General features: G+C 46.7%; 1 protein-coding gene across 4 annotated transcripts in view; it reads right to left on the bottom strand.

Moving 5' to 3' along the window:
• Positions 1-564: 564 nt before the first annotated feature.
• ankdd1b (ankyrin repeat and death domain containing 1B) overlaps positions 565-16239 on the bottom strand; it is a 27518-nt gene continuing 11843 nt past the window's right edge. For 2 of the 4 annotated variants that reach the window (XM_080434288.1, XM_080434291.1), the window contains 8 exons: positions 11658-11756; positions 10176-10274; positions 9872-9970; positions 7388-7486; positions 6487-6594; positions 4664-5225; positions 2370-2501; positions 565-1010 (listed from right to left, as the gene is read on the bottom strand). In XM_080434288.1, coding sequence (XP_080290414.1) covers positions 955-1010; positions 2370-2501; positions 4664-5225; positions 6487-6594; positions 7388-7486; positions 9872-9970; positions 10176-10274; positions 11658-11756 — 1254 coding nt within the window. In that variant the 3' untranslated portion in view covers positions 565-954. The remainder of the gene's footprint in view (positions 1011-2369; positions 2502-4663; positions 5226-6486; positions 6595-7387; positions 7487-9871; positions 9971-10175; positions 10275-11657; positions 11757-16239) is intronic. The other 2 variants (XM_080434290.1, XM_080434289.1) reach the window with 2 other exon arrangements.

Genomic DNA, 16239 nt, shown 5'->3' with positions numbered 1-16239 from the left:
ATGTATTCCACCAAACCTCCCAGTGCGACCGATCTGCCGGCTGGAATTGCTGGATAGAGAAAATGACGTTGGTGTCTTTTCATTAATCCATCAAGACCAGGAACACATCTGTGTCATTTTAAGATTTCTTTGGCTATTATTTTTTTTATCGTGAACATTGTTGCAAATCTTTGAATATATATATTTTTTAACTCAAATCTTTGCTTGTGGGGGGGTTTGAGATGGGGGGGTCCGTGGCCAAATACATATATTTTTTTTCTCTCCAGAAAACTGATTTAGAAGACATTTGTAGAATCCCCCAGAAGCAAAGATTTGAGTTAAAATTTTCGCTTAAAAAAAATATCTATTCAAAGATTTGCACACATTTTCAAGATTAAAAAAAAAGCTCGTAGAGGCGCACTTGGTGCCACACTATGAGCATGTAGATCTGCTATTTTTTTGAATAGCCAAAGAAATAAAAAAAATGGCACACAGATGTTGACGACAGATCTAGTCATCGGGTCGTCAACTCATCAAGGAGTCGTAGCGCTTTGAGAATTGCATCCCCCCATTCACCAAAAATAGGCAAATCTGCAAGAGCTTGTAGATCACCTATTTTTCGGCTAATAGATTCTGTGTAGAGCGAAATGGAGCGGTTCAAGTACTCAGTTCAGGGTTACTAAGTGGTTAGTGTTGTATTATTGTTTTTTTATTTCATGTATTCTCTCATTTTGGAATGAGATTTTCCTTTGCACTGTTTTGTACAAAACGTAGAGTTTTAGTTTTTGTTCATGTTTATGACAAAGACTTTGTTTAAGGATTGAAGTGTTTATTAAATTGCATTTTATTTTTAAATTATTGAAAGTCAAGACATGACCTTGTGTAATAAACTATTTCTATTATACCTCATCTTTACACAACTTTATTTATACAGCAGCTGGCAGTGATGTGTGTGTGTGTGTGTGTGTGCGTGCATCATGACAGGATGCAGGTGGTCTTGACTCCTCTCTCTGCCTCCAGACGGATCTTATCTGTAAGGAAACATACAACTCTTATAGGATAATATAATAATAATAATACCAAGACACCTGGTCTATCAAATCATGAATTGAATTCAACCATTTCAGGGAACCAGGACAGGGAACTCATCTGTGGCATTTTAGAGTTCTTTGGCTATTTTTTGAAAAATCGTGGAAAATTTGTGCAGATCTTTGAAAATATATATATCTGTTTTAAATGGCCAAAATACATATAATTTTGGGGGTGATTGAAAAGTTGTAGCACCACTGATATAGCAACATACTGCTTATATTTTTAGATATGTATTTGGCCACGGACCTCCATCGCAAAATATTTTGTTCCAGGGACCCCCATAAGTAAATATATGAGTTAAAAGACTGTTTGATTGAGAAAATATATATATTGAAAGATTTGCACACGTTTTCAAGATTTTTCAAAAATAGCAGATCTACAAGCTCACAGTGCGGCACCGAGTGCTGCAAGTCTTTAACACATTACCCCCCAAGATATTAAACATTGTTTTTTTATCCCCTTGCCAGTGTTTATTAACTTAAAAAGACGATCTTTGAAACGCTGTGGAAGCCACGTTGTGTACAAAAATGTAAAAAAAAATAAGTCTCTGGGTTGGGGGAGGGATCCGTGTATACAGTGGCAGAGGCGCCGGAATGGAATATGACCTGGGGGGACACATCAGGGACACATGAACCGTGCGCGCGCGGAAAAAAATCTGTTTTTTTGGGTGGGTTTGTACATTTTTTTGGGGGTTAATTCGGTTCAAAAAGTGTACCCCATGAAGTGTAGATGTCAGAGGTCATTTTGTCTTTCTATTTAAGGGAAAATCAAGGTTGCTCTGATGAAAATTAGAAGAACTCCATTTCCATGACACATATCATTTAAACAAAAATAAAGCACTTTATTTAGGAATAAGGAAGGTAGAAGGAAGGCGGTGGGGGTCCCCCCACCTTTTTGGCTGGACTGAATAGTGGGGGGACACTGTGTCCTTTAATTAAACAGGCGCCGGCGCCACTGTCCAGTGGAACAATAACATGTCTACCGTGAGCAGCCATTTTGGAGCTCTGGCCCGTTGAAAACGTCTGGTTTTCATCACAAAAAAAAGAATCTGAGTTAAAAAAAAATCCTAACGTTGGGGCGGACGGACGTCCTTTTTTTTTAATGACGTCACATCCGTCTACTGCTTCTCTGAGTGACGAGGGATCATTCCTAAGCTGTGTTAGAGCGCCCTCTTGTGGAATATGTTTTTTCAAAATGGAACGCATAACTGCGTCCTTGGCGGGTAATGTGTTAATCACTTTATTTACGAATCAGGCCCAATGTGTTCTAGTAGAACAGATGTTTGTTTGTTTGTTTACCTGCAGCCTTCCTGTTGCCCGTGGCGATGAGGCCTTGGTACAGCTCCTTAGCAGCAGAGTGCTGAGTCAGCTCAACGCCGTGCATCCAGATCAGCAACATCCTGTTAGCATGCTCCCTGTAGCTGTGCTGGCCTGCACACACACACACACACACGCACGCACGCGCAGGCACGCGCACACACACACGCACGCACACACACACACACACACACACACACACACACAGGCACGCGCACACGCACACACAGCACACGCACAGATCAGAAATGAAAACTCAAACTAGGAATCCGTGGTGGACAGTAACCAATCACATGTAATGTACCATTTTTCTATATTTTTTACTTCTACTCCATTACATCTGAGAGGCAAATATTGTACTTTTTTTACTCCACTACAATTATTTGCAAACTTACGTTACAAGTTACTTTGCAGATTTACATGACTAGAGTTTAGGCTGCTTCACCTACAATGATATTCTGCCAAAACCCAGTGTTTCATCACCTCACTAATGGAGCCACAGTAACAATGACTTGCTATGAGTTGGCAGCCTGGGGTTCAGTGTCTCCTGCTCAAGGACATTATGACAAATTGCAGGGTTTTGAACCTGTGACCTCCCATGTATATATATATATATATAGTGTATAGATACTGTAGCACTGTGTAGACTGTGGTATGTAAAGCACCTTACAGCATGTGACATAAATACATTTATAGAACGTTTACAGCCAGAGGGCTTTAGGAACCAGCGCTGGTTCTCTTAAAGCATGCACTTCCTATTAATAACCCCAGCAGATGTCGCTATTTCACCTTCTGCAGGGCAGTGCAGGCTGCAGAACAATTACTCTCAGTAGACGCCTTCACAGACCACGGGCCTATTTCACAAAAGCAGAATTATATAAGCCTGGATTTAAGCCAAATCCAGGTTTGACAAAGTCTGCTCCGTAAAGCCTGGTTTATTCCGTTCCACGAACGCCAAGCCAGGCTGAGAAGGAGCGACTTTGTCGAGCTAGACCTTGTCAAGCCAGGCTGTGTCGAGCCAGGATGGTAAAGCCAGGCTTCACGTATTTCTATAAAAGACCATGAAAGTCGATAGCAGAATCCTTGAACTTGACCAATCATGGAGCCCAAAACCAGAGCTGCGTTCTTCTCTGTGGCTGAACAGCAGCACTGCAGCAGCTCATGGAATCATACAAGGAAGTAAAATGTATAATAAGCAAGAAAGGAAACGCGACCGCTATAAATATAGATCCAGGGAGAAAGCGTGGCAAAGTATTGCCGACACATTAAATCCACGTCGTCTAAAAATATATACAATTTATATACAAGTCCATAAATATATAATTCAGTTAGGCTTAAACATAAGGAGTTTAAGTGAATATTGGAATTATAATTATAAACACTTCATAATCATTTTTGAATTTCTAAAATCGAAGATCTACAAGGGTCCGGGGGTCCACGGGGGACCGGGGGTACACGGGGGACCGGGGGTCCACGGGGGACCGGGGGTCCACGGGGGACCGGGGGTACACGGGGGACCGGGGGTACACGGCCGCCATAAGACACATTTTTTTCGGGCTTGTAGAGCTTCGATTTGTAATGTAAAAGTGGTCACAGCCTCACATGTAAAAATGCATCCCATCAAACTTTCAGATGCTGTTTTTCTCCCAGTACGGAGGAAGAATGCTTAGGATTTTTACTGTGATCTCTCGCTCTTGAAAAATATAATCCTTGGTTTCTGTTGTGTGTAAACAATAATAACAGTTCAAAGCAGTCGTCCCCCAAACCCAGTGGTGGAAAGTAACTAAGTACATTTACTTAAGTAATTTTGAGGTATTTGTACTTTACTTGAGTATTTCCAATTTCCAATACTTTTACTTCTACTCCACTACATCTCAGAGGCAAATATTGTACTTCTACTCCACTACATTTATTTGAAAACTTTAGTTACTAGTTACTTTTCAATAATTACATTATTATATTATTAAACATACATTAACCACTTTAACCCTATTTTATACCTAGGCTATTTGAAAATAGCAGATCTACAAGCTTGTAGATCTGCTATTTTCAAATATTTTGTACTTTTACTTTTGATACTTTAAGTACATTTTGATGCCAATACTTTTGTACTTTTACTCAAGTAAATTTTTAATTCTGAACTTTTACTTGTAACAGAGTATTTTTATATTGTAGTATTGGTACTTTTACTTAAGTAAAGAATTTGAGTACTTTTTCCACCACTGCCAAACCCCTCCTCCAGTGGCTGTCATAAGAACGGAGGGAGAGTCCTATACCTGTCCACTGCTCCTCGATGGCGGCCACCTGCGGCCGGCTGAAGGCCCAGTGGTCGGCCAGCCTCTTCCAGTCTCCTGGCTGGAGGAAGTGATGGGCCAGCCTCCAGGCCATGGAGCGCAGCGGCCTGGTCTCTGAGCGGTGGTCCAGCTTAAAGGTCAGCGGAGTGTCGCTGTGGAGGCGGTCCTTAAGCTCTGTGTCACTGTGGGGGCGGTCCTTAGGCTCTGTGTCACTGTGGGGGCGGTCCTTAGGCTCTGTGTCACTGTGGGGGCGGTCCTTAGGCTCTGTGTCGCTGTGGGGGCGGTCCTTAAGCTCTGTGTCACTGTGGGGGCGGTCCTTAAGCTCTGAGTCACTGTGGGGGTGGTCCTTAAGCTCTGAGTCACTGTGGGGGCGGTCCTTAAGCTCTGCGTCACTGTGGGGGCGGTCCTTAAGCTCTGCGTCACTGTGGGGGCGGTCCTTAAGCTCTGTGTCACTGTGGGGGCGGTCCTTAAGCTCTGTGTCACTGTGGGGGCCGTCCTTAAGCTCTGTGTCACTGTGGGGGCCGTCCTTAAGCTCTGCGTTGGCCTGGAAGGACAGAGTCACATGATGTCACATTCTGTGTTGCCCTGTCTGCTTATTATAACGTTCAGAAACACTGATTTAGATATTTTATGGTTTTTAGACTGATGCTAGGTTCATTGTTTACCATGTGATGCTAGTTTGCACTGTCTCTCTACATTCTATGTATGTGTTTACCTTGTTTACTGTAAGTCACTCTGGATAAAGAGTGTCTGATGAATGACTACATTTACAAGAGACAGACAGACAGACAGACAGAGAGACAGAGAGACAGACAGACAGACAGACAGACAGACAGACAGACAGACAGACAGACAGACAGACCCATGTTTAATCAAACTGATGGTGAAATTGTCGTCCAGACTTTGTCATCCAGGTGGTTGTGGAGGTCCAGTTCAGTCTCTTGACAAATGTCCAGCCAACATAATGATGCTATTGGCTGGCTGGGCGGTCCAGCCAACATAATGATGCTATTGGCTGGCTGGGCGGTCCAGCCAACATAATGATGCTATTGGCTGGCTGGGCGGTCCAGCCAACATAATGATGCTATTGGCTGGCTGGGCGGTCCAGCCAACATAATGATGCTATTGGCTGGCTGGGCTCTTCAACCAACATGATGTTATGATTGGCTGCATTCACGGATGGGAAGCTGCCAGTGTCCCTGCTCTCTAGCGACACCTGCTGGTTGGTCAGCAGCATGGAGGGATCTCTGTATCTGTCTGTCTGTGTTCTGGTGTGGTGGACTTTAACCATTTAAACCCCAGCATCCGTATTTTGAGAAAACATTTGCAGAAAATAGCAGATCTACAAGCTGATTTGTGAGTGAACGCTTTGTGAGTGAAAACAGGATGACTCATCATAAATGGACTGGTCACCTGACTCCAGCATGACTCATCATAAAAGGACTGGTCACCTGACTCCAGCATGACTCATCATAAAAGGACTGGTCAGTGGTCACCTGACTCCAGGATGACTCATCATAAAAGGACTGGTCAGTGGTCACCTGACTCCAGGATGACTCATCATAAAAGGACTGGTCACCTGACTCCAGGATGACTCATCATAAAAGGACTGGTCATCTGACTCCAGGATGACTCATCATAAATGGACAGGTCACCTGACTGGTCACCTGACTCCAGGATGACTCATCATAAATGGACAGGTCACCTGACTGGTCACCTGACTCCAGGATGACTCATCATAAATGGACAGGTCACCTGACTGGTCACCTGACTCCAGGATGACTCATCATAAATGGACAGGTCACCTGACTGGTCACCTGACTCCAGGCGTAGTATCGTTCTGCTTTGATGATCATGTCCACGATGATGACCTCATCTGCCCTGGCGGCCACACCCAGAGCGGTCTTCTGCTGCTGCTCACACACACACACACACACACACACACACACACACACACACACACACACACACACACACACACACACACACACACACACACAATACTTACAAGTAAGACGCGCGAACGCGGGAAGCGAATGCAGCTCGAAAATAACAATAAGAAGAATCGAAAGGAATGAGCAATTGTAGAGAAGTGGCGGTACAGTGAAATTAGTGAGAACAGGGACGCCACAAAAAGGCTCCATACCGCTAGCCCCATTTTTTTTTTTTTGTCTTTTTTAAACTGTTGTTTGTTTGTTGTGGTTTTTTTTTGTAAATGTTTTTTGTCCTTGTAGTTTTTTAAATGTGTTTGGTTTAGGCATGTTGCAGGCTGTTGTGCATTTTAATCAGAGCATTGTCTACATTCCTGCGTTCTTCATGGCCCTTGTTATTTTTGACTGTAGCTGCTATATTTCTCTCAGAGGAGTGTAATTAGTCACCCAGGGGCAGGCGGATTTCAGCCACACTGTAGTGCACTCTGGCGCACTCTGGCGGCTGCACACAGGCAGTGCACGCACACAATACTGCACACAGACACACAGACACACAACCCGAGCACGGTTTCATAGTAAGCTCCACTTCCGCTGCGTTCGTTCGCAACAATCGTTTGGAGCTTGTAGATTTACTATTTTTGATACTTTTGACTACATTGTGTGTGTGTGTGTGTGTGTGTGTGTGTGTGTGTGTGTGTGTGTGTGTGTGTGTGTGTGTGTGTGTGTGTGTGTGTGTGTGTGTGTGTGTGTGTGTGTGTGTGTCTGTAGTACTCACTCTGTCCTGTAGGGTCAGGTCCACTCCAGCTCTGAGCAGCATCTGGACCACTTCCACCCTGGCCTGTTCTGCTGCCATGTGCATCACACTCTGACCCCTCTGACACACACACACACACACACACACACACACACACACACACACACACACACACACACACACACACACACACACACACACACACACACACACACACACACACACACACACTATGTCCACATAAACAGAAGTACAAGAATGCCAGTAGTGTATAGTGTGGTACAGTAGTGTGGTACAGTAGTGTGTAATGTATTCTTCTGCCTACACACACGTCATGTCCTAGTATGAGCCAATAGGGGAAGGGGATCAACGTCACGTGATTCCCTTGTTTGGACGGTAAAAACTGGGATGTGTCTCAATATGATTGTCAGAATCGCAGAAAGTTTAGAATATTTGGCCGTTCTGTTTTCATTTTTCACAAGATGGGTGGTTGTTGCAATGACCTGCACTACAATACTGTGCTATGATGAAATGAACCCACTAAATGTAACAAGTAAGACGCGCGAACGCGGGAAGCGAACGCAGCTCGAAAATAACAATAAGAAGAATAGAAACGAATGAGCAATTGGCTCTGTTTTTCTTAAAAGTGCAAATTAGTCATTTGGAATCCCATGTTAAAGCATAGCTAGCTAGCAAGAAGAAATCTAAAACTGTCCTCAAACGAAGGCGTTTTCAACTTGCCATCCGGCCTGAAATATGCACAAATGACATGGAATTCTTAGATATCCCAATAGATGAACTCGTGTAGATGCTTTTAGATGTGTTATTTTTTACTGTAGCTGCTATATTTCTCTCAGAGGAGTGTAATTAGTCACCCAGGGGCAGGCGGATTTCAGCCACACTGTAGTGCAGTCTGAGATCTGTCAGCAGCCAATGAGAGTGTGAGTCACATGGGGGCGCGGCTGCACACAGGCAGTGCACACAATACTGCACACAGACACACAACCCGAGCACGGTTTCATAGTAAGCTCCACTTGCGCGGAAGAGGCGCGCCGAATGTGTACGTTCCGTTCCAATGGTGGAAGCTGTGTTGTTTCACCCGAAAAAGTAATGGCGGATTCGGCCACGCCCCGAAATACCTGTATGTGTGTCTGAAAGAATGGTTACAGTACAGTAGGTACAGTAGTGTGTAGTGTGGTACAGTAGTGTGTAGTGTGGTACAGTAGTGTGGTACAGTAGTGTGTAGTGTACAGTAGTGTGTTACAGTAGTGTGGTACAGTAGTGTGGTACAGTAGTGTGGTTCAGTAGTGTGTAGTGTACAGTAGTGTAGTGTGGTACAGTAGTGTGGTACAGTAGTGTGGTACAGTAGTGTGGCACAAGTGTGGTACAGTAGTGTGGTACAGTAGTGTGGCACAAGTGTGGTACAGTAGTGTGGTTCAGTAGTGTGGTACAGTAGTGTGGTTCAGTAGTGTGGTACAGTAGTGTGGTTCAGTAGTGTGGTACAGTAGTGTGGTTCAGTAGTGTGGTACAGTAGTGTGGTACAGTAGTGTGGTACAGTAGTGCGGTTCAGTAGTGTGGTTCAGTAGTGTGGTACAGTAGTGTGGTACAGTAGTGTGGTACAGTAGTGTGGTTCAGTAGTGTGGTACAGTAGTGTGGTTCAGTAGTGTGGCTCAAGTGTGGTACAGTAGTGTGGTACAGTAGTGTGGTACAGTAGTGTGGCACAGTAGTGTGGCACAAGTGTGGTACAGTAGTGTGGTTCAGTAGTGTGGTACAGTAGTGTGGTTCAGTAGTGTGGTTCAGTAGTGTGGTACAGTAGTGTGGTACAGTAGTGCGGTTCAGTAGTGTGGTACAGTATTGTGGTACAGTAGTGTGGTACAGTCGTGTGGTTCAGTAGTGTGGTACAGTAGTGTGGTACAGTAGTGTGGTACAGTAGTGTGGTTCAGTAGTGTGGTTCAGTAGTGTGGTACAGTAGTGTGGTACAGTAGTGTGGTTCAGTAGTGTGGTTCAGTAGTGTGGTTCAGTAGTGTGGTTCAGTAGTGTGGTTCAGTAGTGTGGTTCAGTAGTGTGGTACAGTAGTGTGGTTCAGTAGTGTGGTTCAGTAGTGTGGTACAGTAGTGTGGTTCAGTAGTGTGGTTCAGTAGTGTGGTTCAGTAGTGTGGTTCAGTAGTGTGGTACAGTAGTGTGGTACAGTAGTGTGGTTCAGTGGTGTGGTACAGTAGTGTGGTTCAGTAGTGTGGTACAGTAGTGTGGTTCAGTACATCATCAGTCAGGTTGATGTTACAGTATGTAGTGTATAGTGCGGTACAGTAGTGTGGTTCAGTAGTGTGGTTCAGTAGTGTGGTTCAGTAGTGTGGTACAGTAGTGTGGTTCAGTAGTGTGCTTCAGTAGTGTGGTACAGTAGTGTGGTTCAGTAGTGTGGTTCAGTAGTGTGGTTCAGTAGTGTGGTACAGTAGTGTGGTTCAGTAGTGTGGTACAGTAGTGTGGTTCAGTAGCGTGGTTCAGTACATCATCAGTCAGGTTGATGTCACATCCAGCCTCCAGCAGAGTGTTCATAACAGGAAGGTGGAAGTTCTTCACCGCCAGATAGAGAGGAGTCTGTAGACGCTGAACACATACAACAAAACATGATCTTGGACTGGTTTTGGCTCTGGTTATGACACTCGTTTTTCTGATTTAAAGACTTCCTTTTATGTTATAACATTAATGATAATAACAATAATGTGAAGTGACATAGATAGATTATTGTTTTAACGATAATTCTCTGGACATATTTGGACACATATTGTTTTTATGTATTTGTGTTTCTCACCTGGTTCTGAAAGTCCATGTGAGCCTGGTGGTCGATGAGGAGTTTGACCAACGATGTGTCTCCTCTCTCTGATACTGGATGGAGAGCACTGCATTTAGCCTGGAGAGGAGAGGAGAGGAGAGCACTGCATTTAGCCTGGAGAGGAGAGGAGAGGAGAGCACTGCATTTAGCCTGGAGAGGAGAGGAGAGGAGAGCACTGCATTTAGCCTGGAGAGGAGAGGAGAGGAGAGCACTGCATTTAGCCTGGAGAGGAGAGGAGAGGAGAGCACTGCATTTAGCCTGGAGAGGAGAGGAGAGGAGAGCACTGCATTTAGCCTGGAGAGGAGAGGAGAGGAGAGCACTGCATTTAGCCTGGAGAGGAGAGGAGAGGAGAGCACTGCATTTAGCCTGGAGAGGAGAGGAGAGCACTGCATTTAGCCTGGAGAGGAGAGGAGAGGAGAGCACTGCATTTAGCCTGGAGAGGAGAGGAGAGGAGAGCACTGCATTTAGCCTGGAGAGGAGAGGAGAGGAGAGCACTGCATTTAGCCTGGAGAGGAGAGGAGAGGAGAGCACAGCATTTAGCCTGGAGAGGAGAGGAGAGGAGAGGAGAGGAGAGGAGAGGAGAGGAGAGGAGAGGAGAGGAGAGGAGAGGAGAGGAGAGGAGAGCACTGCATTTAGCCTGGAGAGGAGAGGAGAGGAGAGGAGAGGAGAGGAGAGGAGAGGAGAGGAGAGGAGAGCACTGCATTTAGCCTGGAGAGGAGAGGAGAGCACTGCATTTAGCCTGGAGAGGAGAGGAGAGGAGAGGAGAGGAGAGCACTGCATTTAGCCTGGAGAGGAGAGGAGAGGAGAGGAGAGCAATGCATTTAGCCTGGAGAGGAGAGGAGAGGAGAGGAGAGGAGAGGAGAGGAGAGGAGAGGAGAGGAGAGCACTGCATTTAGCCTGGAGAGGAGAGGAGAGCACTGCATTTAGCCTGGAGAGGAGAGGAGAGGAGAGGAGAGCACTGCATTTAGCCTGGAGAGGAGAGGAGAGCACTGCATTTAGCCTGGAGAGGAGAGGAGAGGAGAGCACTGCATTTAGCCTGGAGAGGAGAGGAGAGCACTGCATTTAGCCTGGAGAGGAGAGGAGAGCACTGCATTTAGCCTGGAGAGGAGAGGAGAGCACTGCATTTAGCCTGGAGAGGAGAGGAGAGCACTGCATTTAGCCTGGAGAGGAGAGGAGAGGAGAGGAGAGCACTGCATTTAGCCTGGAGAGGAGAGGAGAGGAGAGGAGAGGAGAGGAGAGGAGAGGATTTAGCCTGGAGAGGAGAGGAGAGGAGAGGAGAGGAGAGGAGAGGAGAGGAGAGGAGAGGAGAGGAGAGGAGAGGAGAGGAGAGGAGAGGAGAGGAGAGGAGAGGAGAGCATTTAGCCTGGAGAGAGGGTCAGTGTGTTGGTTACCATGGTGATGATGTTGGGGTCAGTGTGTTGGTTACCATGGTGATGATGTTGGGGTCAGTGTGTTGGTTACCATGGTGATGATGTTGGGGTCACATCCAGCCTCCAGGAGGGTCAGGACACATTCTTCATGTCCGCTGTCTGCTGCCTGGTACACAGCTGTCTCACCACCCTGTGACCCATAGACAGGGTTATTTACCTGTCTCACCACCCTGTGACCCATAGACAGGTTTATTTACCTGTCTGTCTGCTGTCTGGTGCTTTGTATTCAAATGTATATTTTGTGGTTTTGTTCTTCCTGTGCAGCCCTTTGAGGTGTGTCTGTGTGTCTGTGTGTCTGTCTGTGTTAAAGTTTGGTAAATATTTGCCTAACTCATGTGTTTGTGTGAGACATTACAGTTAACAGAGACATTACAGTTAACAGCGTGAGGAAGTATTTAAAGGTGTTTGATGTTGGTTTGGCACGGTGCCAACAAGGTACTAAACCAGTTCCCATGTCTGTGAAGGGACCAGGGCCAGTGTTGGGGGTAACGTGTTAAATAATTAACGCCGTTACTGTAGCGGAATACTTTTTTGGGGTAACGGAGTAACCTAACACGTTAGTTTAGCAATTAAAGTACTTAAGTTACTAGTTACATTTTCAAATAAGTTAGTATAGTAAGCTGTGTGTAATTTGACTTCTGGAGGAACCCTGTAAACTGCCTGACCCACCTAGACAGCTTGAGTATATTTTCTTGTATTAGCAGGTTGCTTTAAGTAGCTGTACTTTGCTCCAAAGTATCAGTGTTGTATAGTTGGTTTAGCTTAAAAGTAGTTTGTTATTTTTTGCTTAGCTTATTGTTAGGTCTCAGCTGACAGCCCCATTAAAGGCAGTTTCACCTGAACCAGCTCAATAGTCTTCGATAAATAGGGGAGGGGCCTACACTCCTCGCAGGCGATTAGCAATCAGTTGAAGTGGCCTTAAATACTTGCTCTGAAAGCGTCAGCTTTTAAGCGTCAGCTTTTAAGCGGCGGCCAGCAACCGAAGGCCAGGAGAACAAAGGCGACAGGCGACTTTGTCAAAGTCCGACTTAGTCAATTTACGACCTTCCACATTGAGTGCTTCTTCTCTTCATCAGCATCAGTGTTTAGTGATATATAGTAGTGTGATAGTAGTAGTATTTATAGTAGTGTGTATATGTTTAGTGATCTACGATGTGTTTTCTTCCTATTCCTGTCCTCTCCTCTTCCTGGTGGTCGCAAAAACACTGGGTTACACCCAGATGTCGCGATACAACTAATCTAATATATCCTACTCTTTCCACTCACGTCGAGCAAGTGGTAACGGGAGGGCTTTGGAATTGCCACTCGGCTGTGGTGGAAGGCAAATCTGCTTTCATCTCAGCCTACGCATCCTTGCTCTCCCTTAACTTCCTTGCTCTGACTGAGACCTGGATCAGACCAGAAAACACTGCTACGCCCGCGGCTCTGTCAGATGTGTACTCTTTCTCTCACACTCCCAGAGCCGTGCGGACAGGTGGTGGGGCTGGTCTGCTAATTTCCAGAAAATGGAAATACTCTCCTGTTTCACTGTCACAATTCTCTCCTACCTCATTTGAATTTCATGTGGTCACTGTCTCTCATCCAGTCAAGCTCACCATTGCAGTTGTTTATCGCCCACCGGGCCCTGCTGGTGGCTTCCTGGAGGAGCTGGACCATCTAGTCTCCCACTTCCCTGTCGATGGCTCTGGATTCATCCTTCTGGGTGACTTCAACCTCCCGACTGAGAAGCAGCTAGACCCACTACTTTCGTTTCTCGCCGCCTTTGCCCATCTCCTCCTACCCATGAGGCGGGCAACCAACTGGACCTGATTTTCACCAGAGGCTGCTCTATTGCTAACCTGTCTGTCACTCCTCTTTCCAGTGAAAAGGGTAAGAAACTCTCTGATCACTACTTCATGTCCTACTCTCTCTCTCTCTCTCCTCTCCCCCCTCACAGCCCCTCCCTACCCACATGATTGCCTCACGTCACAATCTTCGCTCACTTTCCTCCACTGTTCTTTCCTCCTCTGTTCTCTCTGTTCTCCCTGCCCCTGAATCCTTTGCTCTTCTATCCCCTGATACCGCCACAGATCTTCTTTTTTCTACTCTATCCTCTTCTCTCGACCATCTCTGTCCCCTCACCACCAGGCCTGCACGACCAAACTCCACCTGCCCCCTGGTTGTCGGACTCAGTGCGGACTGAGAGACGGAGCCTGAGAGCGGCTGAGCGCAAATGGAGAAATGGCAACCTCCTGGAGGACCTTCTCACCTTCCTTCCAATCTCTCATTTCTACTTTTTCCTCCTCTCTATCAGCTGCTAAAGCTGCTTTTTTCTGCACTAAAATTCAGGCTTCTGCTTCCAACCCTAAAAAACTCTTTGAAACTTTCTCCTCTCTCCTGCAACCACCACCCCCTCCTCCCTCCTCGTCCCTCCTCCCCGACGATTTCGCCAACTTCTTTGACAAGAAGGTGAACGATATCCGATCCTCCTTCCCTCCTCCCCCGGCTGGTGCCCTGCGCACTACCCACACCAGTCTGCCTGCCACCCCCCCCTCTCTACCCTCATCTACTCCTCTCCCCCCCATCCCCTCTCTATCCCACTTCTCTCCCCTCTCCCCTAACGAGGTCCTTCTCCTTATTACCTCTAGTCGCCCCACCTCATGCTCTCTGGACCCGGTCCCATCCACTCTGTTGCAGTCTATTGCACCTGAACTTCTTCCCTTCTTAACCCACCTTATTAACACCTCTCTGACATCTGGCTACTTTCCCTCTACTTTCAAGACTGCCAGAGTTACCCCCCTCCTGAAGAAACCGACACTTGACCCCTCTGAGATCAAGAACTACAGACCGGTTTCCCTTCTATCCTTCCTATCTAAAACTCTCGAACGTGCTGTCTTTAAACAACTGTCCTCCTATCTCCACCAGAACAACCTCCTGGACTCCAACCAGTCTGGGTTCAAAGTGGGTCACTCGACAGAGACTGCCCTCCTGGCAGTGACGGAGTCGCTCCATGCCGCTAGAGCGAACTCTCTCTCCTCCGTCCTGATACTCCTGGACCTGTCTGCAGCGTTCGACACGGTGAACCATCAGATCCTCCTCTCCACCCTCGAGGGGATGGGTGTCTCAGGCTCTGCACTCTCCCTGTTTGCATCCTACCTGACGGGTCGCTCCTACCAGGTGATGCTGAGAGGGTCTGTGTCAGAACCACACAGGCTCACAACTGGGGTTCCCCAAGGCTCGGTTCTGGGTCCTCTTCTTTTCTCTCTCTACACTACATCTCTGGGTGCTGTCATCCACTCCCATGGCTTTTCCTACCACTGCTATGCCGATGACACCCAGCTAATCCTCTCATTCCCCCCCTCTGATACCCAGGTGGAGACACGCATTGCTGCTTGTCTGGCTGACATCTCGGAGTGGATGTCGACAAACCACCTGAAGCTCAACCTGGACAAGACCGAGCTGATGTTCCTCCCGGGGAAGGGCTGTCCGCACCGAGACATGGCCATCACCATTGATAATGCTGTGGTGACCTCAACTCGGACTGCGAAGAATCTGGGTGTGACCCTGGACGATCAACTGACGTTCTCGGCAAACATCGCATCAGTGACGAGGTCCTGCAGATTCCTGCTCTACAACATCAGGAGGATTCGCCCCTTCCTCACGGAGAAGGCAGCCCAGGTGCTCATCCAGGCTCTCGTCATCTCCCGCCTGGACTACTGCAACTCCCTCCTTGCTGGTGCTCCGGCATCTGCCATCAAACCTCTGGAGCTTGTTCAGAAAGCTGCGGCTCGTCTGGTGTTCAACCGCCCCAAGTTCTCCCACACAACCATCCTTCTCCGCTCTCTACACTGGCTCCCCGTAGCGGCTCGCATCCAGTTCAAAACCCTGGTGCTAGCCTATAGGGCAGTGAAAGGAACAGCTCCTTCCTACCTCCGGGCTATGGTCGATGCCTACACCCCTGCCCGACCACTTCGGTCTGCCACCTCGGGGCGACTGATTGCCTCGTCACTCAAGGGTCCTTCTGGCCGATCCACACGGTCACGACTCTTTTCTGTTCTGGCCCCACAGTGGTGGAATGAACTTCCCACTGATGTTAGGACAGCAGAGTCACTGCCCATATTTCGCCGCAGGCTGAAAACTCACCTCTTCAGGAAACACTACCCTTCCTCTCTCCCTGACCTACTTGTTGTTAACTAGTTGTACGAACGCTTGTTTTCTATTGCTGTATTGTTTATTGGATTATTGGATTGTTTATTGGATCTTGTTTAGTCGATACACTTATTTGTTTTAGCTCATGCTCATTTGATTTAGCTATTTTGTCTCAACTGTTTAAGGAAATAGGTAGCTGATATATTGCACTTTTACCTTAGCGCTAGGTATACTCTTGGTTGCTTGTTTTTGCAGAAAATGCACTAAAGACTTCTGGTGATTAGTAGTTTTCGTTCCCTACCTATGTTGAATACACTTATTGTAAGTCGCTTTGGATAAAAGCGTCTGCTAAATGACTGTAATGTAATGTCTGCTTCGAAGGACTCTACATCCAGTTTAAAGAAGCACTTAGGTGCCAAACATGGCAACACAACGTTGGTGACGGGGGACTGTTGACGAGGATACGGGTGTAAACAATGCCGGAC

Source organism: Gymnoscopelus braueri (assembly GCF_963280865.1).
Source record: "Gymnoscopelus braueri genome assembly, chromosome: 7".
Lineage (NCBI taxonomy): Eukaryota > Metazoa > Chordata > Actinopteri > Myctophiformes > Myctophidae > Gymnoscopelus > Gymnoscopelus braueri.
The sequence above is the reverse complement of the archived record's forward strand: the minus strand, read 5'-3'. Positions and strand labels throughout refer to the sequence as shown.